Here is a 24,138-nt window from a genome sequence, read left to right on the forward strand (position 1 = left end):
CACAAATTAAAAATAAATAGATGTGTAACTAACACACCAACCAAGGGCATTCTGACTGCTTTAAAAATTGTATATGCCTACATACCACAACCCAAACCACAGAGAACATTTTTAGAACACCCCCAATGCTTCTCCATGCTTGTTTCTAGTCAATTCTTTTCTCAAGCAGCTAATTCCCAATTTGTATTATCCCAATTTTATTTTTAGCACAGGAATGCTAGTAATGGCATGCTATGAGCATGCCTGTAATCCTAGTACTCAGGATTGTGAGGAAGGAAGATCAGAGTTCAAGGCCAGTGTGCACAATAGTAAGACAGTTTTCAAGAGGGGTGGGAGTGTTGTGAGGAAGAAGCAATGGCAGATTCAGATTATACAAGGTGCCATTATAAACTTTATTTAATCTCATTTATTCTCTACTTAATAATCTTCTGAAGCAGCCTCTATTGTTAGTTAGGTTTTATAGATAAGAAAACTGGTGTGAGATGCCAAGATGTTTTTCTGAAGCATCTAATTAAGTAGGACTAGGTTTCTGTCTTTGTCAGGTTGATCTAAGAGTTACACTACATATATCACATATGTTCTACATGTATGACTAGACGGACAGACAAGTTGATTATTTCCCCTGATTATCTACAAAAACATGTATTTTTGCATTGTAGGAGCTGATTTCCCTGGATCTCACAAGATGACAATAAAGAACTGATTCCTGACAGTGTCCTTTGATGTCCCAGAAGGTAAGCTGTATTTTGTGAGTTGGTATGCACACATGCACTCATAGACTGAATAAAATTGTTGGGAAGCTCTACCCAGTCCCATTCCTCCCATTCCAGACCCCTGAGAATGCCCACCAAGCTATCAGCAGCACTTCCTCCTCCTCTGGAACTTAAGACATCCTACAGGCTATTTAAGACCTGCCAGACCAAGTACTCTCCTCTTCCTGCCTTCCTGAAAGTCAGGGGGAGTGTTCTGCCTTGCTTTGCTCTGTTTATTAAATATGAATTTATTAGTAAGTTTGATTTGGCCTATCACTTCAGAGGAGGAATCCAATAACCGGGGATCCATTACTTATCAAAAAATGACTAGCACTTAGGAGAAGGCAAAATGATGGCTGCAAGTTCCAGGCCAGTTTATTCTATATAGTGAGCTCTAGGACAACCAAGGCTACATATAGGGAAACCGTGGCTCAAATGGATTAACTCCAAAATAAAAAAGTCTTACCAACAGTTGATTGACATGTGGGTAAGAACTAAAAAAGCATTAGTTATTTTTAATTTGTAACATTTATGGAGCTATGAACACCCCCTCCCCGCCCCCGCTCCGGTTTTTTGGTATGGCAGAGCTATCCTGGAACTCACCCTGTAGACCAGGCTGGCCTCAAAGGCAGAGATCTGCCTGCCTCTGCCTCTCAAGTGCTGGGATTAAAGGCCTGCGCTACCACTGCCCAGCATCTGTTAAATGCTTAATATCAAGTTTGTACAGATATTCCTAACAAGTAATTAGGAAAAATTTAAATGCTCACACCCTGACTACAGAAAGTAAAATGATATGATGCACTATATAAAACACATTTTAGGAAACATCAATCAAAACCTGTGAAAGATTGGAGAGAAGTTAGGAGGGAGTTACTACATAATTACCTCAATAATGTTAATTAGTAGTTTGAAGAAAAGCTCCAGCAAAGACAGCCTATAGCAGAAGCTTCCAATGAACTGGGCTTGGAAAATAACAGAAGCATCTCTCAGTGAAGGTAAAAAAGCAAATGGAGTGAAGACAAAAATCTGGAAAGAGTTCAGCACATCTGAACTGAGTTTCAGTACTTAACAATGGCCTTTCCTACATAACACAGAAACCATTTCCACTAAAATTTATTTGAAGCAAGGCTGAGATGCAGCTCAGAGGCTGAATGTTGTCCCAGTATTCTCTAGGCCCTGGGTTAATCCTCCCCATTAAAAATTAAAAAATTCAGAAATAAGTTATTGAACAGTGGGCACAACTGTCAATTGTCTCAGATAATTTGCCTGCCAAGTTTTTCTGGTCATCTGTAGTATCTTTGTTAGTATAGACGGGACACATTTGGAAGAGCTAAGAGACCCATTGGGGTCACCCTACAATGGCTTCTGTGATTTTCAGATTCCTTGGAGAAATTTCTTTGTGTTTTTCCCCGTAGAACTCTGTAAGAGCTATAATATTTCTTTTATGAAAAGTACGGCTGTAGGCTACTTTAAACCCAATGCGGTCAATGAAAAGATGTATTATTTTATGGAATTATCTGTCATAAGACTCTTCTTTACAGTTAAAACCTTGCCCGAAGCTGCATGTGTAAGTCTTTGTTTTCAACTTGATACAGTTTTCTCTCTCTGTTCAACTGGTTTCATCAATTTTATTTTGAGTGGATTCTAATCTCTGAAGTTATTACTCTTTTCTAATATTCTCCTCATAGCACTTACTTTGGGGGTGTTTTGAGGCAGGGTTTCTCTATGTAGCTCTGGCCATCCTGGAAGTTACTCTGTAGACCAGGCTGGCCTGGAACTCACAGAGATCCCCCTGCCTCTGCCTCCTGAGTGTTAGAATTAAAGGTCTGCATCACCACTGTTTTGCTAATAAATTTAAGTAATTCTCCTGAAGCAGCATGCATAGGCCTTCATGGCTCTGCACCAGGTCTTCTGATAGATTGTGGCTTCCTGAATTGTGTTTTTATGAGGTATGTGAAAGTGTGGGCCTGTTTCTTGTGCCTTCTTTTCTGCTTGTTTTCTCAAATTCTGACAAAAAAGAAATTTTTTTAAAATCTTACAATATTTTATTTTGTTATTATCCCTCGGGAGTGGATCTGGATGAGAACTAGAAGAAGCAGAGGGAGGAGAAATTATATGGTCAGGATATATTATGTGAAGGGGAAAAAAATCTATTTTCAATAAAAGAAAAAAAATTAATAAAAAGGGGGGGGACACAAAAATAGTTTCCAAAATCAAAATCTTATAACATACAAAATTAAAGGATATAGTGCATTTTAGGGAAATGTGCTGAATATGTATGTATGTACTATATAACATATTTCCTTAATATTTTACAATGTAAAGGTATGACTAATAACTTTACAAAAACACCACCCCCTTTCAAAATTATAAGCATATTTTCAAATTCCACCACAAACAAACTACCATTTGTTTTAAAGCCTCGGAGATCATATTGGCTATGGGTTTGAGCTCTGTATAGTAAATGCAGTTTGGGTTCATAGTACCATGCTTTTCTTAGAGATGGAACCCAGGAGTAAAGTTTCACTTAGGTAGCTCTTCTCAGCTCTAATGTCCCTGAAGTGGACATTGTTTGGCATGAAATATTTAACACTGCTGTTACATGTTTCTTGGAACCAGCAGTCCAATTTGGCATTTAGGATATGTGTATACTTTAAAGAGTTCTCTTGACTTCCAAAGATTTCTGACACATTGGAAATCATAACATAAAATCCATAACAATATGAGATCCACAACAATGGGATCATATGCACTATATTTTACCTTCCAGCATTAAATATATGTGAAAAAACATGTATATATCCCTTGGTAGACTGCAAGCTTTAGAAAGATCAAGGTTCAATGTGTTGTATCCATTATAATATAGCACCCAGCAGCACAGCACAATCCTCAAAATGATCTAATATGTACTTATAAAATTGAAAGATCTTTATTGAAGAATTCAGCCTTGCCAGGACACAAGAAATCTATACACATCTATCTTCAACTCAACTACAGGATACTATAGCTTTCTATTCATAGACCAGATAGTCATTTTTCACAAAGATTCCCAAAATTAGATCCTGCCCTAGAAAGATCTCGCCCTAACATTTTAGGAAAAATTTACAGTGGTTCAACAGAAATCTTTAATTTCTGAATGTCTCTGAATTTCCATTACCTACCTCTTCTATCAAAGTATACAGAAAGATAAACTCTTTTATCTTTAGCACTCTTGTCTCCTGGAAAGGAGGTTTCCAAGAGTGAGCTATATCTACTAGCGTTAAGATATGGGTATTTGCTCAGGATATCAAAAGCAGAATGAAGAACTGCCATGTTCAAGGGCAGCCTGAGATACAAGGCAAGATCCCATCTTAAAGAAAATGAGTGGAAAAAAAAAGGAAAACCAGTGAAAAGAGCTCGAGATTGCTTGCTATTAAGTAATCAAAAAATGTTTTATCAGTACAACAACACAGGAAATAAAACCTTGGAGGTTCCTTTTTGCAAAGGAACCCCAAAGGGGTTGGAGAGACGGTTTGTTTATTAGTTAAGAGCACTTGCTGTTCTCAGTTGATGGGGACCTGGGTTTGTTGCTAACAACTTCAATTGCAGGGGATCTGATGATCTCTTCTGGCCTCCTTAGGCCCCAGGCACGTAGGGGTGGGTGCATAGACACACATGTAGGCAAAACACCCACACAAAACCACAAAAATTAAAAGGAAACCACAGTGGATTGTTACTGTTTATAAGCATGGTTTCACAAACGAAGCACTAAGGAAAATACTAAGTGCACTATAGAAGGAAATAGGCAAATACCCACTAATAAAAACTGCATGCTGATAAAGAGTATTATCACTAAGCTTAAGAGAATTCCAGTGCTAGGATCAAAAGGCATGCACAACCACGCCCATTGCTTTACTACTTTTAACTGATTCTTTTTTGGACCGCAATTATCTTCCCGGTATTTTTTTTTAAAGATTTATTTACTTATTATGTACACAACATTCTGCCTCTATGTATGCCCGTATGCCAGAAGAGGGTGCCAGATCTCATTACAGATGGCTGGGAGCCACCATGTGGTTACTGGGAATCGAACTCAGGACCTCTGGAAGAGCAGCCAGTGCTCTCAACCACTGAGCCATCTCTCCAGCCCTCTTCCCGGTATTTTTAAAGAACACATACTCCTCTGTACCTCACTTATTTCTGCTGTGGAATATTCCGTCTGTATACTGTGTGAATATATGTATGTCACCATGATTGGTTTAATACACAAGCTGACTGGTCAATAGCTAAGCAGGATAAAGTTAGGTGGGAAAGCCAAAATAAGAAAGATGGGATGAGGAAGGGCAGAGTCAGGAGTTGCCAGCTGGATGGAAGATTGAGTCAGAAACACAAAATTGGATAGAGGTAAAATCCATGAGCCTCAGGGCAGCACAAAGATCAATGAAAATGGTTTAAGTTGTAAGAGCTAATTAGTAACAAACCTGAGCATTTATAATTTATATTAAGCCTCTGAGTCGGTTATTTGGGAGCAGGCAGCTGGAACAAGAAAACACCAATATGTAGTCCTGACTGGTCTGGCACTTACTATTAGACCAGGCTAACCTCAAACTACCTCAAACTCAAGAGAATCACTGCCTCTGTCCCTCAAGTGCTGGGACTAAGGGCATGTGCCACCACCAAGCCTAGCTCTTAAAATTGCTTTTATATATCTGTACTTCTGTACTTACTGTAAGAGAAATTCAAACCCATCCATCTCACTCAGTTGGCCAAGTAAATACAACAGATCTCTCCTTTTAAACTGGGTGTGGTGGGGCTGGAGAGATGGCTCAGAGGTTAAGAGCACTGCCTGTCCTTCCAAACGTCCTGAGTTCAATTCCCAGCAACCACATGGTAGCTCACAACCATCTGTAATGAGATCTGGTGCCCTCTTCTGGCCTGCAGGCATACATGCAGACAGAATACTGAGAATACTGTATACATAATAAATAAATAAATCTTTTAGAACTGTTGCTACGAACTGAAAGACAATTTTTACTACAGTGGGGAGACCCTGCTTCGAAAAGATTCAAGCCTGCTAGCTAATTTAGGCACAAAATTCTTTCCAGAGTTGTTCTTATAAGACATCAGATTGCCACCAGAGGTTATATTCCCCTGTATTACGATCTTGTCATGTGGCTATTCTGGTTTTGGCTTTTAAGAATCTTTGATTAGGCCGGGTGGTGGCGGCACATGCCTTTAATCCCAGCACTTGGGAGGTGGATCTTTGTGAGTTTGAGTTCCAGGATAGCCAGGACTGTTTCACACAGAAATCCTGCCTCAAAAAACAGAAACAAAAAATAAAACTTAAGGTTTTGACAACTATGACTCAGTGGTTTCCAAATTGTGTTTTTAGGGGATGTCCTTAAAAATAGGATGCTGACCCACCTAAATTCAGATTCACTGAAGCACGTTGATTTTTTTATGTTGGAATTCCAGACAAAAATTCATGGGAGAAATGTTTCTCTTTAAAATGTTTTAAAAATTACAAAGCTGGGACAGGAACAGGGATGGGGTATGGTGGTGCAAGCCTTTAATTCCTGCACTGAGGAGGCAGAGGCAGGTGGATCTCTGAGTTTGAGGCCAGAGTGGTCTACAAAACAAGTTCCAGGACAGGCAGCAATATAGTGAAGTCTTTTCTCGAAACACAAGCAAAAAAGAAAGAAAGAAAGAAAAAAAAGGAAACCACAAGTTTGGCTATTGAGAATATTGTACGGAGCCAGACATGGTTGTTTTCAGACCTGTCAGGTACCCAGACCTGCATTCTTATCAGTTTGCACTGAGCTGGACCCATAGTCCTCTATTTTTTTTTTCCTTGCCAGTTCTGGTGATGGAATCCAGCACCTTATACATGTTCAGCAGGCACTACTTGCTTTGAGCTGCATTCCTGACTCACAAACCTCTGTTTTACTTTATTTTAAACTGGAGTCTTTGAATGAACAACCACCACCAAAACAAAACGCACAAAAGTGAGATTAAATTGTGTATATGTGAGGACACAACTTCCGGTAATTGGTTCTCGCCTTCCAACACGTGGGTCCCACAGATGGAACTCAGGCTTAGCAGCACCTTTACCAGCTGAACCATCTCACTGCCGTCCTGGGCAAAAGTTTTAACATCTTTCTCCCACACTTATTTTACAGATGGCAAAAATGGGCATGTAAGCGTCAATTTCACTGTAACTTAGCCTTTGAGAACACCGGAGAATTTATAAAAATAATCACACATTGCCATGTATTGGTCCACTTTACATTACATGGCTGTCAAGCCGGTCATAACTAAAACTGGGTGTATGGCTCTCGCTTAAATAACCGTTTGAAGAGCGGGATGACAGGTGGAAGCAAAAAGGCAAGCAGCCAACCAAGGTGGGGACTTCTCCTACAAGAACCGAAAGACTCTCCCGGGCAGACTTTCTAACGGGAAGGGCTTCAGTGTCCCGGAGAGGCCTCACTTCCTGCATTCTCGGGAGGTGAGTCTGACCCGGTAAACCTTCGAGTTCGTCTCGCCGGAAGAACGGAATGCCTTCAGGCAGTCGCTTAAGGGTCAGGGCACCTCCTTCCCATTTCGTGATAAGGAGGGCAAGCCACCCAGCCAGCTTGCAGGGCCGTGAAGACTTCTACACGAGGGTCTGAACCCGCGCCGCCCCGCGCCCCCGGGGCCTGTCAGACCCTCACCGCCCGCCCACCCCCATTCTTCGGTCTGAACTCACCAGGTGGGAGCTACTGCCTCCGGCCTGGGCTCCGAGAACCACGTCCGGTCAGGTTTAGCTCCGCCGCGCTCCTCACAGCCGCTGCAGGGGCGAGGCTGAAACCCAGCCGCCGCAGCCGTCGCCACCGCCTCTGTTGCCGGGGGGTCTCGCCTCCATCGCTGGCTGCGAGGGCGCTGAGGGCACGTGACCGGAAGTTCCAGGGCGGGCCTCCGGGACACGTGACCGCCGGTGCGGCCGCCATGACACCTTCCGCTAGCTCCAGCCCTCCCCCACCGATTCCCGCCTGTTTTGTTTCCCGTCTCCGGTCTCGAGTGGCGAAGAGTTTCGGAGGTTCGGCTTGCCTCGTCGTTCTACCCAGAGATCACCCGGTCAGGATCGGCGGCGCGTCCTCGGCCCGCGGCGGCTCTCTTACTGCAGGCCGCAGGGAGCGTAATCGCGACCGCGGCCGGAGGGGGCGGGACCGCGCGCGGGGAGGGGCGTGACTGTCACGTGACGAGGAAGTGCCGTTAACAACACTTTCTCCGCGTCCCCGGCGCCGCTGGATGACGTCGGCAAGGGCGGGGCGGGACTTGGGGGACTAGGATTCGAGTCTAAAGTTGAGGTTCCGCTGTCAGTGCGTGGGGTCTGTGAGGCCCGCTGACGGAAGTGGCTGCTGGGCTTTGGAGGCGTCGCGGCTGGCTGGTCAGCCTGCAACTCTGTGAGCCTCGCTTGGAAAACCCGCGTCCCAGACTCTCCTCCACAGCGACAGACGCAGTTTAAAGTCACGGCGGTTTGAAAGGTAGTTGTGATTGACAAGAGCTTGTGGTAAGGGACTGCTCTGCTCACCATTGTCTCCAGCGGGGCCTCCAGGACCTAGAACACGGTAGGATCTCGCAACGTGGAATGAATGAATGAATACATGCATGCATGAATGAATGCATGAGCTAGTTGTTAATTTTTCTGAAACAGAGTTTCCTGATCATTATTTCCTGAACAGGACGATTCTCTTCTGGAAATAAAGTCTGTTAATTCCCCCTTTGCATAATTTCTTCAATTTTTGTTACCCTTGTCTCTGTCGAATCTTTTCTCTCATGCAGGGGGACTAGGTGCGTTGTCATTGGTACTGACTGTGTAAGCAGCATTCATTGTCTACTGCTCTTGAATTATCATTAGAATAATCCGGGGAAGTGGAGAAAGCGTTTCGATCTTTAGTGTGTTCTACTTTCTTTCATTATTGGGGAGAAAATGGCATGACACGGCACACACAAAGGACAGCTTTGTATATTTGGGTCTCTCTTTTCAACTTATGAAGTCTTAGGACGAAAGTCAGGTCTCCTCCTCCTCCTCGTCTTCTTCTTTTCTCTTGTGTATTCTACTTTCAAGTTTACTTTTGTGAGCGTTGTGACCTTTGGGGAAGCCAACCTTTTAAAAAGATGTTAGATGTTTACTGATTTTTAGCAAGCATTTGCCACCATCTTCTACAAGTTCGGCATTTTTACAGGTTTTTATTTCATCTCATTTCTCTACTAGCACACAGAAGCAATGTTTAAACTCAGCTTTTTAGAAAAGTAGGGCTTGTTGGTTCGAACAGCGTAAGTAAAGCTACAGAAGTTCACTTTTATGGAAGGAAAGAACAAGATAGTCCAGAATAGTTGAATAATAGGAGAGGGTAAGGAGATTAAGCTAAAAAAGGAAGTACTGACTGAGATAACATTGTGTGGAAAAGGAAGCTATTCTTCTTTTAGCTACTACTAGTAACAAATGAGTTTTAAGTCTTCTCTACTCAGAATGTCAAGAGAGAGGCTTTCTTCTTTCCCACAGATTTTCTGGGTAAAGGGTATGTCTCATCTTCCCTTCTTCATAACTCCTTACTTTTAGATCCATGTTTTCTAGCATCTGCCCATAGCACTTTACAGGAATTGTGTAAATTCTCCGCAGTAAATCCTTCAGTGACTCTGCAACCTATCAAATTAAGTTTAGGTCCCTTGCCTTAAGGTTGGAAGCATTTTGTACCTCGAGCCCAAATTATGGCAACAGCTTCCTTATTCCATTATTTCCATTTTATACTTAACTGAGGACAAGACTTGTATTCTCTGAATACCTTCAGCACTTTCCTGCCTTTCCTCTTTCAGCTCTACCTGCAGCCCTTCCCCCTTCCTCATGATGAAAGCTGACCTGGGAACAGTGTACTCCTTTAGGGTGTTTTCTCTGACTAACTGTGATTCCTTATGAGAGCTGTGGATATGTATGTATATACATACATACATACATACATACATGTATGGTATTTGTGATTTTCTCTTTATTTGACTGGAATTGGTTTTTGGAATTCTTTTATTGATCATGTCCGTCCTCACAACTATCCCTGTTATTTTACTGACTACTTAAGATAAATGACTCGGAGCTGGAAAAACAGCTTTACGGCTAAGAGCACTGTGTGACCTTCCAGAGGGTGCCCTTCCAGACGACTCAGGTTCTATTCCCAGCACCCACATGACAACTCACAACTTTCTTTAGCTCTTCTTCTAGGGGATCTGACAAACACCAATGCATATAAAATAAAAATAAACTAATTTTAAAAAGATAAATGACTGAAATTTCTCTTGGGTAAGGAATTGTCAAATACTTTGATATAGTCATGCTAAATTTTGTTTGCTTTTTTTCTGAATATACAATTATATACAGAATATATAATTGTAGAGGTCAAGCTGTACTGCATTAGTAGCAGAGAATATATGTATATAATTTTAAAGCTTCACAAAGACGGGAAGGCACACTCAGTGATAGAACACTTGCCCAGTATGTAAAGATCTTGGATTTGAAAAACCATCTTGTACATGTTTCTGTGTGTTTTACCACTGGAAGGTCTGAGAAGATTAGGATTTTTTTTTTGTTTGTCCTCTGCTGTTATCTTCTAGACCAACATCTAGCGTATGAATGATGCTCAGGACATATTTGCTGAATGAATAAATGTGCTTCTAAAATAGTGTCAAAAATACAAAGCATAGACAAAAATACAGACAGATGCTTCTGAATTTTTTCATGGTATCTGTTTGTTTTGTAATTGTTAATCCTTTTTTATGTGTGCTGGTATGTGTGTGTGTGGAGGCCAAAGGTAGATGTCATGTGTCTTCCTTGATGTGCTCCCTGTCAGGCTTCTGTGTGGGTGCCAGAGATCCAAACTGAGGTCATGTCTGTGCATTAAACCCTTTCTCCACTGTGCTGTCTTCTCAGCTGCTGCTGCTCCTCCTTCGCTAACTTGGTAGGTAGGAGAAGACTGGGAAGTTAAAATTAGTGAGGAGCGGTTTTGAAGCTGCCGATGTGCCTTGTAGCTGCTTGATATTAGCCACGATCAACTCCGTTGTGTTCCTTGCCATTGATGGCAAGCCCTCGAGCCCGTCTCTTTCAAGCTGTTTACAGATAAAGCTCAAAAGGCAGCAGAAAACTTACACTGAAGTGATTGGTTAGAGGGCTCCTACTTTCACAGAATTATACCCGGACTCAAGTGGTGACCCATACACCGTCATGGCACCGCTGACATCTGTGGAGGAAAGTCTCATGAGGATGATGAGAACCTCAGCTTAAAGCCTGCAGGTTATGACGTCATGCCCATGGTTAATGCTGCACCGAATACAAGTGCTTCCTTGTTTGTCATGTGCACTGTCAGGGCTGATTGGATGGCAAGCATTTGATTTTTGATCATATGAAAGATGAACATCTTTGAACACAACAAAGACCGGGAAGATCACCAATTTCTTTTCTTGTTTCCCATGGAAATTGGTGACATTTGACCCCCAATCCCCCCCAAAATGTACTTGAGAGTAGTTGAATAGATAAAATGTTTCATTTGGCATTTTTGTTGATGTTGTTTTTTTTTGTTTGTTTGTTTTGATTTTCGAGACAGAGTTCTCTGTAGCTTTGGAGCCTGTCCTGGAACTCACTCTGTAGACCAGGCTGGCCTCGAACTCACAGAGCTCCACCTGCCTTTGCCTCCTGAGTGCTGGGATCAAAGGCGTGCACCATCATTTCTAGCTCAAGGTTGCCTCTTAACGAAAGCTTTCTATAGACAGATGGTTTATGATATAAAGAAACAGTGGGATTGCTACCTTACCCTTGAGGAGCTTGGCCAGTTTTCCTTTTAAGTCCTAGTCTATCCATTTTTCTTACTTAAATTGTTCCACACTAGAGAGGGATAGGACTGTGGAAGGACTTGGAAATCCAGACCTAAAATTCTGAGAGTTAGGGAATGGCACAGTGTGAAGAACCTTTGCGTGTATTTGATACCTAGGTATGTCCCTCACAGTGTGAATGAACCTTTGCATGTAATTGATACTTAGATCTGCCCCCCCCATGCCCAATTTTTAGAGGTGGTTGCCTATTTCTCTGTTGAATGTTAATATATGTTGAATGAGTGATAATTTTAAATTATATTTTGCAATTTTGTTTTAGTGGGAAATCCTTTAAGAACAACCTTCATCTTTTTGGCTAAATGACTTTTGTGCCAGTAATACCAGAAGCCTACAGCCATGTTCTTGCAGAATTTGAGTCCTTGGATCCATTACTCACAGCTTTGCGGCTGGATTCTAGTCGTCTAAAGGTGAACTTCTACTTTGAGACAGAGTCTTATGTAGTCCATTGCTTTCATTTTATATCCAAAAATGTGTTTGTGTGCTCTGCCATTCATGCTCCTACCTGTGTTCTTGTTTTGTGTTTTGTGGACTCTTGGAGCTTTTTTTTTTTTAATATTTTTATGGTTTATTTAACTTTATTTTATGTGCAATGGTGTGAAGGTGTCAGATCCCCTGCAACTGGATCTTCAGACAGCTGTGAGCTGCCATGTGGGTGCTGGGAATTGAACCCGGGTCCTCTGGAAGAGCAGTCAGTGCTCTTAACCTCTGAGCCATCTCTCCAGCCCCCTCTTGGAGCTTTTGCCTGTTTTACCTTGCATGGAAGTAGCTCTTTCTTTATTTTTTAAACTATCATTTGATTCTTTCTCAGTTCTGGAATACACTACTGTTGCCTTATCTTTTCTCTTCTTGGTAGTCTTCCTGTCTTCTCTTAGGAAGTAATGTACTTTATTGGCATTAAAATAGTATAAATGAGCATACCCTATTACATTTGAACAACATGAATTACTGCAGTTACTTTGATACAGTCATGTGTAGGGAATAAGGCAAAAGCCAGTTAGCAACTTAGAAAGCACATGGTTCCCTGAAACCTCAGACTCTTGATTAAACACAGGGAAGTCACAGTGAAGAATAAAATCTTAATCACAAATGATTTTATTCTTAAATTTTTGCTGTGCCTTAAATCACCCACCCTTTTCCCTTCCCTTCCCTTCCCTTCCCTTCCCTTCCCTTCCCTTCCCTTCCCTTCCCTTCCCTTCTCTCTCCCCCCACCCCATTCTCTCTCTCTTAACAGAGTCTCACTCTATTGTCCAAATTTGTTGGAACTCACTGTGCAGCCCAGGCTAGTCCCACATTCATGGTGAAATGCCTGCCTGAGCTTCCTCAGTGCTGGGATTGCAGACATAAGCCTGATGTCCCAGTGCAGATTTGGGTCCTCTGAAAAAAGGGAAAAGAGGAACCAACAGCCAGGCCAGTGCAGTCAACAGTGGTGAAGGTCACCATCAGCAATGTTGTCAGCTGCAAGTTACAGCACACCATACTGTTGGACACAGGCCAAGAGTGGAGTTGTGGGAGAATTTGGAGTGTTTGAGAACACGCCAAGAATCAAGACAGTTCCTTCAAAACAATATGTTTCTGTGCTCCTCCCAGGTATAGCAGATAGGAGTGAGTTTCTGTCAGCTGTTGTTGTTCATATGCCTCTATAGAAACATGTTTTTGCATGTGTGGCTTGTTCTTGTGATTGAACACATTACTCATGTTTCTCCATCCCTCTTCTCCCATCATATCTATTGGCTTAATTACAGTAGTAGTAGAAGTAATATAATATCCTGCCTGGCCTTCCTCATCTTGTCAGCAAGAATGAAGGGCCAAGAACAAAGGTTTGGATATTTTCTTAACTCTACATTTCATTAGAGAAAATAAAGCTTCCCAAGAAGTTTCTAGCAAGCTGAGTCCGCTGGCTGGGACTGAATACCTTGGCCACCCATGGCAGCAAAGGAACCTACAAAAGTGAATACTTGGGTTTGTCAATTTCTGTGTTGAAAAGAAAGTTGAAAATGATTAGGAATGTATTTTAGTCAACTTATTAACACATTTTGACACAAGAGTCGTGTCCAGCATAACCACAACTTGCTCTGGTGGCTCAGTCAGAAATGACTTTGAAGAGACATGGCGGTATGGGACCTGCATCTGAGGCCTCCCAGTTTCATTTGCTATGAGGGCTGTGGGTGTATGTGATGGTTCTGCAGATAGAAGTGATTGAAGAGAGAAAATGATTGAAGTAGCTGCTTTGTTGCTGGTAATTATTTAGTTCCCTCCTATTGTGGTCAGCACTGGAATGGCCTGATCAAATTATACAAAATATGAACCATTTAATAACTGGCTTATAACAAAGAAAAATTACTCATTAATATAAGTGAACCTATTCAGCTTTTCGAGATTCAACTAAAAGTTTAAAAGCAAAATGTTCTTTGTTTGGTATATTTTAGCATTCTAGATTTAGAAATGAGTGCTGTTCCATTGTGTCCTTCTGGACAGGGGAAAGATGGAAGGGATGCAGTGCGCACGGAATTGCAGCACTTATTTCCAGTGGTTAGGTTATTTTTAACACTTCTGGCAGTGCAGCTTATGTTTTTGTCAGTTCCAGGCAAGTGTCCTGCAACCAAGCTGCATCCCCAGTGCATGGTGGTTATGGCCTAATCATCTCACACTTGTCTCTTCATGCTTTCAGTGTACCAGCATAGCTGTGTCTCGGAAGTGGTTGGCATTAGGCAGCACAGGAGGAGGACTCAATCTTATTCAGAAAGACGGCTGGAAGCAAAGGCTGTTTCTCTCTCACCGGGTAAGAACGAGGACATTCACACGTTGGTTGGAGTATGCTTTCTTCTTTCTTTCTTTCTTTCTTTCTTTCTTTCTTTCTTTCTCTCTCTCTCTCTCTCTCTCTCTCTCTCTCTCTCTCTCTCTCTCTCTTTCTTTCTTTCTTTCTTTCTTGACAGGGTTTCTTTGTAGCTTAGGAGCCTGTCCTGGAGCTAGCTCTTGTAGACCAGGCTGGCCTCGAACTCACAGAGATTCGCCTACCTCTGCCTCCCGAGTGCTGGGATTAAAGGCGTGCGCCACCACTGCCTGGCGAATATGCTTTCTTGAATGTGAACTTTTCCAGTGTAATTAATCATTTCAAGTAAAAGAGGAATGGAAACAAGCTGTTCTCTGTCTGATGTCCTAGGAGGGTGCGATCACTCAGATTGCTTGCTGTTCTCATGATGATGACTATGTTGCTGTAGCTACCAGGTAAGATACTCTTTGAATGACGATCTTTTCTAGCATGTTAAGCTGACAAGAGTGCTTGTTAGGGTGACCAACCATCTCATATCACCTAGCACTGTACTGGTTTAGCACGGAAATTTGTATCCTGGGAAATCATATCTGCTCAGTGCCCAAGCCATCTGGGAGGAGTATTTGGTCACCTTAGTGTTTGTGAAAAATGCTGATTTGAGGCAACAACATCTAAAATGGGAGGAGCCGCCTCTCCTTGAGGAGCCCCTGCTCACACCTGGGTATGTCTTACTTTTCTCTCAGAACCTCCTGCTTTGTCTGATTTTCATGTATAAGCCTATATTAAAATATTTTAGCAGATCTCTAATCTTGTATACATGCACATACACAGACACACATACACAGACAGACAGACAGACGGAGAGAGAGAGAGAGAACGGAAACAGATAATTTAAAACTTTAAATTCTAAATTATTGATTTGATGGCCAAAACAAGGAAGTGAATGCTTTGATTTTTACTTTTTTCCCCTACAGCCAAGAGTTTACACTGTATTTAATATGATTAACATTATGGTGCAATTTAGTTGTATCTTTTTTGTCAGTGCCATACTTTTTTTGTGGTAATTTGATTTGTCTATAACTTATTTGCAGTCAAGGTCTCGTAGTTGTTTGGGAATTAAACCAAGAACGTCGTGGGAAACCAGAACGAATTCATGTATCCTCAGAACACAAAGGCCGAAAAGTTACTGCCCTCTGTTGGGACACAGCTGTTCTGAGAGTCTTTGTAGGTGACCATGCGGGCAAAGTATCTGCCATCAAACTCAGCACTTTAAAACAAGTAAAGGTGAGGAAACCCTCCAGCTCCTTACTTGTGTGCTGTGCTGTAAGGTGTTAGTTTGTGGGGCTTTGAATGGAAGGATACAATTTTATTTGCCATGTTTCCTAAGCCTTGGAGAATTTATCTTTTACTGACTTGTTTTAGTGTAGAGTACTGGCAGAAGAAATAGCTTCTGTCGTCTAAATGGACACACCAGAATATTCTGGCTTGTCCATCATGACCCATCAAAGTTATTATTTGATTCCTGATACATGTTTGATTCAAAATACAATTGAGCTGGACAGTGGTAGCACATGCTTTTAATCCCAGCACTTGGGAGGCAGAGGCAGGTGGATTTCTGAGTTTGAGACCAGCTTGCTGAGTTCTAGCACAGCCAGGGCTACACAAGATATCCCGTCTTAAAAAAAACAAAAGGAAAAATGCAGTTGAAACCCTACATATAGCTAAGACTTTATTTGCTTTTTATTAAAAAGGAGAAATACTGTTAATAGGAGAAAAATTGTCTTGTATATTTCAAAACTAATATTTTTTCATTCCAAGTTACAAATAGATAATAACGAACTGAACATTGAGAAGTTTCTGTAGTTAGCTATCAGATTATTTCACAGATTTTTATTTAATTATTTTGTTCTTTTGAGACAGGGTTTCTCGTGTAGCCTTGACTGTCCTGGAACTGAATAGGTAGATCAGACTGGCCCTGAACACAGAGCTCCTCCAGCCTCTGCCTTCCAGGTACTGGGGTCAAAGGTATGTGCACTACCTTTAACCTCACAAATTTTAAGTGAGGGAAACTTTAATGTCTTTGTAGACAAATTAAATTCTGGTTTATTTTATTTATATTATTTTACATGCATGAGCATTTTACTCAAATGTGTTTCTATGTCTTGTACATTCTGGGATTGGAGTTATGAACTGTTGTAAAGAAGTATGTGGGTTCTGGGAATCAAACCCTAGACCTCCACAAGAATAAGTACTCTTAACTGCCACTCATTCATTCATTCATCCATTCATTTATCAAGACAGGGTCTCTCTACATAACCTGACTGTCCTAGACCTCATTTGTATACCAGGCTGGCCGCAAACTCACAGAAAACTGTCTGCCTCTGCCTCCCAAATGCTGGATTAAAGGTATACGTCACCATGCCTGGCTTTATTTTTAAATTTTTTGAACTTTTTCTTTTCTAATCTATCAAGATAGGGTCTTACTTCATAGCATGGGCTGGCCTTGATCTCATAGGAGTCCTTCTGTCTTGATTACCTGAGTATTGAGAACATAAGTGTATGCCTCCACTCCTGGTGTATTTTAACAGGGCAGGCAGAAGAGACTGTGTGCATCATTGTGAATGTGTTTCCTTCTCACACCCCTTTTAGGCAGCTGCTGCCTTTGTGATGTTTCCTGTTCAGACAATAATAACAGTCGACTCCTGTGTTGTCCAGTTAGATTATTTGGATGGAAGATTACTTGTGTCTTCTCTGACTCGATCCTTCTTGTGTGACACTGAGAGGTATACTAACCGACTACAGCATCAGCTGTCTAGAATTTCAGAATTTTCAGGTCAAGTACTGTTAATCATGGAGTCAGAACCCTTCCAGTAAATTTGTAGTTGTTATAAGGAACCAGTTAAATGAAAGCTGACATTAGAAAATAGGAGAAAGAGGAGACAAAGACAGGTGACTAAGACAGGCAATCAGTGAGCCCTACCCTATGACATCACCTAAGTGCCATGAGAACGCCAAGCACTTGCTTCAGTGTGTGGAGTAAGACTGCCCTGATTTTCTCTATTGCGCTTTTTAAAATTCATTGTGTATTTAATGATATTTTACTAATGGGCAACATTGGGTAAGGAATTACTATAGGCTTTGTGGAGCTGACAAAATCCCACTAAAGTCTCAAGTGGAGACACAGGTAACAGTGAATGACAAAGGGATGTTTTAGAGGTGAAATATCAGATTAGGAAACAGCTTAAATGAGTATTACCTATCACTGCCAAAGTTCCTTAGCTATTTCCCATGCTTAGAAGTATTCAGTGGCCATTCTTTTCATGTGGGCTGGTTTGCTGACTACCCTATTCCCTCTTTACAAATTTGCTTTGCATCCATCTCGGTGAGCTCAGTAGTCAAGCTGTTGGCCAGCCACAGTTACTAAAATCTTTAGTAACCCAACCCTCTCACAAACACACAGGCACCATATGAACAGGCACAGGTTCACACAGAAGTACACACAGAGACACACGAATAAAATTTGAAATCAAAGTAAGCACTCAGTAAAGTAATAGAACAAGAAATGAAAAACTACCAGTCAGAAAAACCTTCCTGGAGTTAAAGAAATAGAAGGAAACTGGGTTTAGTCTTACATGCCTTTAATCCTATCACTCAAAGAGACAGAGGCAATGGAACTCTGAATTGGAGGCAGGTCTTAGCTAGGTAGTGATTTTCAGGGCTATGTAGAGAGACCCCGTCTCAACTAAATCAATGAATAGAAAAGAATTGTTGTGCAGAACTTCAAGCATGCATAAAAAAGTGAGAATTCTGCAATTAACAAGACGTTGAGTGTTCATTTCATGGGGTACAGCTAGAGTTGAGTTGCAGTAATGTAGAACCTGCTGCAGAAATAGCATGTTGAACTGTCCCCTTCTATTAGCTGGGGTTCAGTTTGGAGGGTAATAGATATTATAATATATAAGTTCAGATAATCTTTTTTAGTTTTAACCCACATTCTGTTCAACAAATGACATTCTCTAAAAATTGGGGCTTGTGGACTGGACAGATAGCTCAGCAGTTAAGAGCACAGACTGTTCTTCCAGAAGTTGAGTTCAATTCCCAGCAATCACATGGTGGCTCCTAACCATCTGTAATGAGATATGGTGCCCTTTTCTGGCCTGCAGGTGTACATGCAGGCAAAACACTGTATACATAATAAATAAATCTTTTTAAAAAAATTGGGACTCCTAAGCTGGGCTTGGTGGTACATATTGTAACTACATTACTTGAAATAATGGAGACAGGAGGATTAGGAATTCAGGGTTCTCTTTGGCAGCATAACAAATAAGCAGCATAATACATAAAATTATCACTTCTTTTATTGCTCTGTATATTTCAAACATTTTTACATTCATGTTCTTACAGTAAAACAGTTTATTCACAAAGCAGATAAGTGGAAGACTATTTATTGATTCATCGAGAGTCTCAGAGTTGACTCCTGGCTAAAGAGCATATTAAATCATTCTCCAAGAACAGACTGAGCTTGACAGTGGTGGTGCATGCCTTTAATCCCAGCATTCAGGAGGCAGAGGCAGGCAAATCTCAGTGAGTTCAAGGCCAGCCTGGTCTACAGAGCCAAGTTCAGGACATCCAGAATGTCACACAAATAAACCCTGACTCAGAAAACAAGCAAACAAAAAACAAAAGCAAAAACAAAAAACCAAAACCAACCAAACAACCAACCAAACAAAAAAGACTGAGGTCATGAGCCTAGTGAGCTGGAGCATGCCTGTAATTTCAGTATTTGAGGGCAGAGGTGCGGACTAGTAGACTGAGTTTGAAGCCATCCTGGACTGCATAATGAGACCCTGCCCCAAACAAAACAAAACTACTGAGTTCTTTTTGTGGGCCAGACCCTGTATTTGTAATTCATAGTCTACCATTCCAATAGACTGTGTGTGATCTGGTACTTGCTGCAAAAGCAGAGTATCAGAAACAGATAATTGGGCATATGGAAGCCTAGGGCATTTTTCAAAGGAAAAATGATGCAGGCAAGTCATGAAGCAGACTTAACAGATGTAGAATCTAGACTTGAATAAAAACATATATGCACACATGCTTATACATGAATGACCTGAGGAGAAGGGGGACTGTTAGAGGGAGGAAAGGGACAAACACTGCACATTGTCGCTCATGTGCAGTCTAGAATATATATGGATGTTTAGTAAAGAAGCATATGTACATGTTTAACTGCATCTGTATCTTGTCAAAGCAGATGGAGAAGGGACTAAGGAGAGGAAATTAAGAGGCTAATGGGGGGTGATCACAAGCAGAGTACATGGCATACATGTGTGAAATGTCAGAGTGGAACCCATTAGTTTGTAAAAAGAAAGTGATGCTTGTAATCGCAGCATTGGGCAAGAGAACTGCTGAGAGTTCAAATCTAACCTGGCCACATAGTAAGTTCTAGGTCAGCCTGGGCTACAGAGGGAGATCCTGGTTCAACAAGGAAAGCCAAAACCCAAAAGACAAGAAGCAAAAAGAGAATTCATAACAGGAATTTTTAGGAGAAGGCTGATCGTTATCACTCTGTTTCCCTGCATCTTAGCTCTTATATCTAACTCATGGACTGCTAAGGGAGCAGAATGTTCCAACATACAGAATTTCAAAAGATTTTAAGAAAAGGAAGAGTTCATTGGATATTTGTAGTGAGGGAAGGTCTTGGAAACATTTGGAAAGGTAGAGGAAGAGCCTGCATGGAATGTCCAAAGAATTGTGTTATACATAGTGACTTGGAAAGCAGTCAGTAAGATTCACAGGTGAACGGAGTGGTTTTCAGCAGTAATGCCTTTTGGATCTGAAACAGGCCCTCCTCATGCTCTTGATAATAAACAGCACTGAAACGAAGATCTTGGCTTCCTGTCACAGAGTGGTTACGGTAACCTGCCCTGTTTGGACCAATCCATGCCATTGTTTTCTGGTATAGTACAGAGAACAGAAAGAGGAAAACGGTGTGTGGGTGTGTGGGTTATATGGCCATGCTGATTTGTAGTGCTATTCTCAGTTCCTTAATATGATTGTTTTTAACATTCCTTTTTTGTAACTAAACCTTTGTCTTTGTTTCTGGAAATTAGAGAAAAGTTTTGGAAAATTGGAAACAAGGAAAGAGATGGAGAATATGGAGCTTGTTTCTTCCCCGGAAAATTTGCTGGGGGCCAGCAGCCTTTGATTTACTGTGCACGCCCGGGCTCCAGGATGTGGGAAGTGAACTTTGATGGGGAAGTGCTGAGTACACACCAGTTCAAGAAGCTCTTGTCATTGCCACCCCTTCCTGTGATCACTACAAGGTAGCCACTCTGCGTGGGACTTCCTGGAGCGTTGGGTTAAAATCTATAGTGTTGTGGAATGTCCAAGATTTGACTATACCTTGTGAGAGTGAGGTATACTTTTTATCAGAAGGTTTAGAGATACCAGAACAGTCCTTAAGCAGTTGTCTTTCTTATGACTAAAATGACTTGAGTAAAGGGAGGTGCAGTTTAGACTCTTGAAGTAGTTTTCAAGTTGAAATTTTCTCTGTATTGCAAAAGTACTCTTTTAGGTTGTAATCAAACTGTCAGCAGGTGTGTTTGCCTTCCAGATCAGAGCCTCAGTATGATCCTGCAGTTGGTTCCTCCCAGTCTTTGTCATTCCCCAAACTCTTGCATCTTAGGTAAGTTTTTTCTTTGTCCTTTTCTCTTTATTCAGAAGTATTTGCTTTTATATTTTTCAGATTTGTTGTTGTTTTGTTTTTTTCAAGATGGTCTCACTATGTAGTCCTGGCTGTCCTGGAACTCACTTTGTAGTTCAGACTGGCCTTGAACCTAGAGATCTGCTTGCCTCTTGAATGCTGAAATTAAAGGTGTGTGCCCACTACCGCCCAGCCTGTTTTTCAATTGATTACAAAATGATGTTAGAGTTTGAATACAGGGCCTTGTACAGCTGAGTAATTCTTCTTCCAATAAGCTAAACTCCAACCGGTCAACTTAAAAATTTTTTTTGTGTGTGTGTTTCTGGGAATCAGACTTGGTCTTATGCATGCTAGGCAAACAGTCTACAAGAGAGCTGAATCACAGGATAGATTGTTGCTATGTTGTTAAGGCTGACCTCCAATTCTTGGGCCCACGTAATCCTCCTTTCTCAGTCTCCCAAGTAACTGGGACTACTGTTGCTTGTTACTACATCCAGGCCTTTCAACTTTAAAGTGTGTGTGTGTGTGTGTGTGTGTGTATATATTCTTTAATTTTTTTTAAGTCTTACTTTACACATGAGTGTTTTGCCTGTATATATGTCTGTACACCATTTGTATGACTGGTGCCAGCTCTCTTGGAACTGCAGTTACAGACAGTTATGAGCCACTGTGTAGGTGCCAAGAATTGAATTTATTTCCTCTGGAAGAGCAGCCAGTAGTTTTAACCCCTGAGCTATATCTCTAGCCCTGCTTCCAGTTTTTTTTTTTCCTTTAAATTTTACTAAAAAAAAAAAATCTGTCGCTTTTCATCTCATTTCATTCCCTCCACCTTCTCCCCCCCAATCCACTCCTCGGAGAGGGGAAGGCATATTGCTTTGAGGAAGGTCCAAGGCCCTCCCTACTATAAGCTGAGCTAGGTATCCATTCAAAGACAATGGGCTCCAAAAAGCCAGTACAAGCAGTAAGGATAAATCCTGATACCACTGCCAGTGGTCCTCCAGTCTGTCCCAGCCTTACAATTGTCATCTACATTCAGAGGGCCTAGTTTGGTCCTATGCTAATTCCTTCCCTGTCCAGCCACAGTTGGTGAGCTCCCATTAGCTCAGGTAAGCTGTTTCAGTGGATGACCCCATCATGGTCTTGACCTCTTTGCTTATATTCTTACTCCTCCTACTCTGCGACTGGACTTTGGGAGCTCAGCCCAGTGCTCTGCTGTGGCTCTCTGCCTCTGTTTCCATCAGTTGTTGGATGAAGGTTCTATGGTGATATTTAAGATCGTCATCAATCTGATTACAGCGCAAGGCCAGTTTGGGCACCCTCTCCACTACTGCTTAAGGTCTTAGCTGGGGTCATCCTTGTAGATTATTGGGAACTTCTCTAGTGTCAGGTTTCTTGCTAGCCCCATAATAGCTCCCTTATCAAGATATCTCTTTCCTTGCTCTCCGACTCTGTCCTTCCTCCATTTTGTCTATTCCATTCCTTCAAGTTCTCTTCCATCTTCCCTCCTCCCCTCTTCCTCCCCTTCAGCCCTTCCTTCTCCTTTTCTCCCATGCTCCCAATTTTCTTGGGATATCTTGTCTATTTCCCTTTCCCAGGGGGATCTATATACGTTTCTCTTAGGGTTCTTATTGTTACTTATCTTCTCTGGGATCATGGACTATAGGCTCGTTATCCTTTGCTTTACAGCTAGTATTCACTTTTGAGTGGGTACACACCATGCTCATCTTTCTGGGTCTGGGTTAACTCAGGATATTTTTTTCTAGTTCCATCTATTTGCATGCAAATTTCAAGATGTCATTTTTTTTAACCACTGAGTAGTACTCCATTGTGTAAGTGTACCACATTTTCTTTATCCATTTTCTTTGATTGAGGGGCATCTAGGTTGCTTCCAGGTTCTGGCTATTACAAATAATGCTGCTATGAACATAGCTGAACAAATGTCCTTGTAGCATCATCGAGCATCCTTTGAGTATATGCCCAAGAGTGGTATTGCTGGATCCTGAGGTAGTTTCGTTCCCAGTTTTCTGAGAAACTGGCATATTGATTTCTAGAATGGCTATACAAGTTGGCATTCCCAGCAGCAATGGAGGAGTGTTTCCCTTACTTCATATCCTCTCTAGCATATGCTATCATTGGTGCTTTTGATCTTAGCCATTCTGACAGGTTTAAGATGTTATCTCAAAGTTGTTTTGATTTGCATTTCCCTGATGGCTAAGGGTGTTGAGCATTTCCTTAAGTGTCTTTTGGCCATTTGAGATTTTTCTGTTGAGAATTCTCTGTTTAGATCTGTACCCAATATTTTAATTGGGTTATTTGGTACTTTTATGTCTAATTTCTTGAGTTCTTTATATATTTTGGAGATTCATTCTTTGTCTGATGTTGGGTTGGTGGAGATCTTTTCCCATTCAGTAGACTGCCTTTTTGTCTTATTGACTGTGTCCTTTGCTTTACAGAAGCTTCTCAGTTTCAGGAGGTCCCATTTATTTATTGTTGCTCTTTGTGTCTGTGATACTGGGGTTATACTTAGGAAGTGGTCTTGTAGATGTAAGTCACAAAACAATCCCACACCAGTTTGGAATTCTGATTAGTAAAAGGGTTATTTATTTAAGGGGAAAACTTACAAATCACTGTCCTAGAGAACAGCCCTCTGCGCAACCAGGAACAGAGTCTAGTAGCGGAAGCAAGAGAGGGAAAACAAGGTTACTGCTGCTTTTTAAAGCAAAAGAGACCATGCCCAAGTGGGCTGGTATCTTAAAGGCTATTGGCTGAAGGAGCGGAAGGAGCTCCCACAGCATAGTCTCCTGTGCCCATGAATTGAAAACTACTTCCCACTTTCTCCTCTATCAGGTTCATTGTGATCGGATTTATATTGAGGTCCTTAATCCATTTGGACTTGAGTTTTGTGATGGGGATAGATAATGGATCTATTCTCATTCTTTTACATGTTGACATCCATTTATGTCAGCACCATTTGTTGAAGATGCTTTCTTTTTTCCATTGTATAATTTTAGCTTCTT

The 24,138-nt window shown here is 41.5% G+C and overlaps 2 protein-coding genes across 6 annotated transcripts in view; one reads left to right on the forward strand and one right to left on the reverse strand.

Moving 5' to 3' along the window:
* Gtf2h1 (general transcription factor IIH subunit 1) overlaps positions 1 to 7,885 on the reverse strand; it is a 29,245-nt gene extending 21,360 nt beyond the window's left edge. The window contains exon 1 of the mRNA XM_048427028.3: positions 7,477 to 7,885. The gene's annotated coding sequence lies outside the window, so the exon portion shown is untranslated. The remainder of the gene's footprint in view (positions 1 to 7,476) is intronic.
* A 123-nt stretch (positions 7,886 to 8,008) lies between these two features.
* Hps5 (HPS5 biogenesis of lysosomal organelles complex 2 subunit 2) overlaps positions 8,009 to 24,138 on the forward strand; it is a 46,124-nt gene continuing 29,994 nt past the window's right edge. Inside the window, exons 1-8 of one of the 5 annotated variants that reach the window (XM_048427023.3) lie at positions 8,009 to 8,254; positions 11,905 to 12,052; positions 14,314 to 14,424; positions 14,806 to 14,870; positions 15,507 to 15,699; positions 17,065 to 17,198; positions 20,529 to 20,741; positions 21,032 to 21,103. In XM_048427023.3, the coding sequence (XP_048282980.1) occupies positions 11,945 to 12,052; positions 14,314 to 14,424; positions 14,806 to 14,870; positions 15,507 to 15,699; positions 17,065 to 17,198; positions 20,529 to 20,741; positions 21,032 to 21,103 (896 nt within the window). In that variant the 5' untranslated portion in view covers positions 8,009 to 8,254; positions 11,905 to 11,944. Of the gene's footprint in view, positions 8,339 to 11,904; positions 12,053 to 13,063; positions 13,233 to 14,313; positions 14,425 to 14,805; positions 14,871 to 15,506; positions 15,700 to 17,064; positions 17,199 to 20,528; positions 20,742 to 21,031; positions 21,104 to 24,138 lie in introns of those variants that run through there. The other 4 variants (XM_048427022.3, XM_048427024.3, XM_085682717.2 and 1 more) reach the window with 4 other exon arrangements.

Source organism: Myodes glareolus, chromosome 24 (genome assembly GCF_982192425.1).
Source record: "Myodes glareolus chromosome 24, mMyoGla1.1, whole genome shotgun sequence".
In the NCBI taxonomy this organism is placed as follows: Eukaryota; Metazoa; Chordata; class Mammalia; order Rodentia; family Cricetidae; genus Myodes; species Myodes glareolus.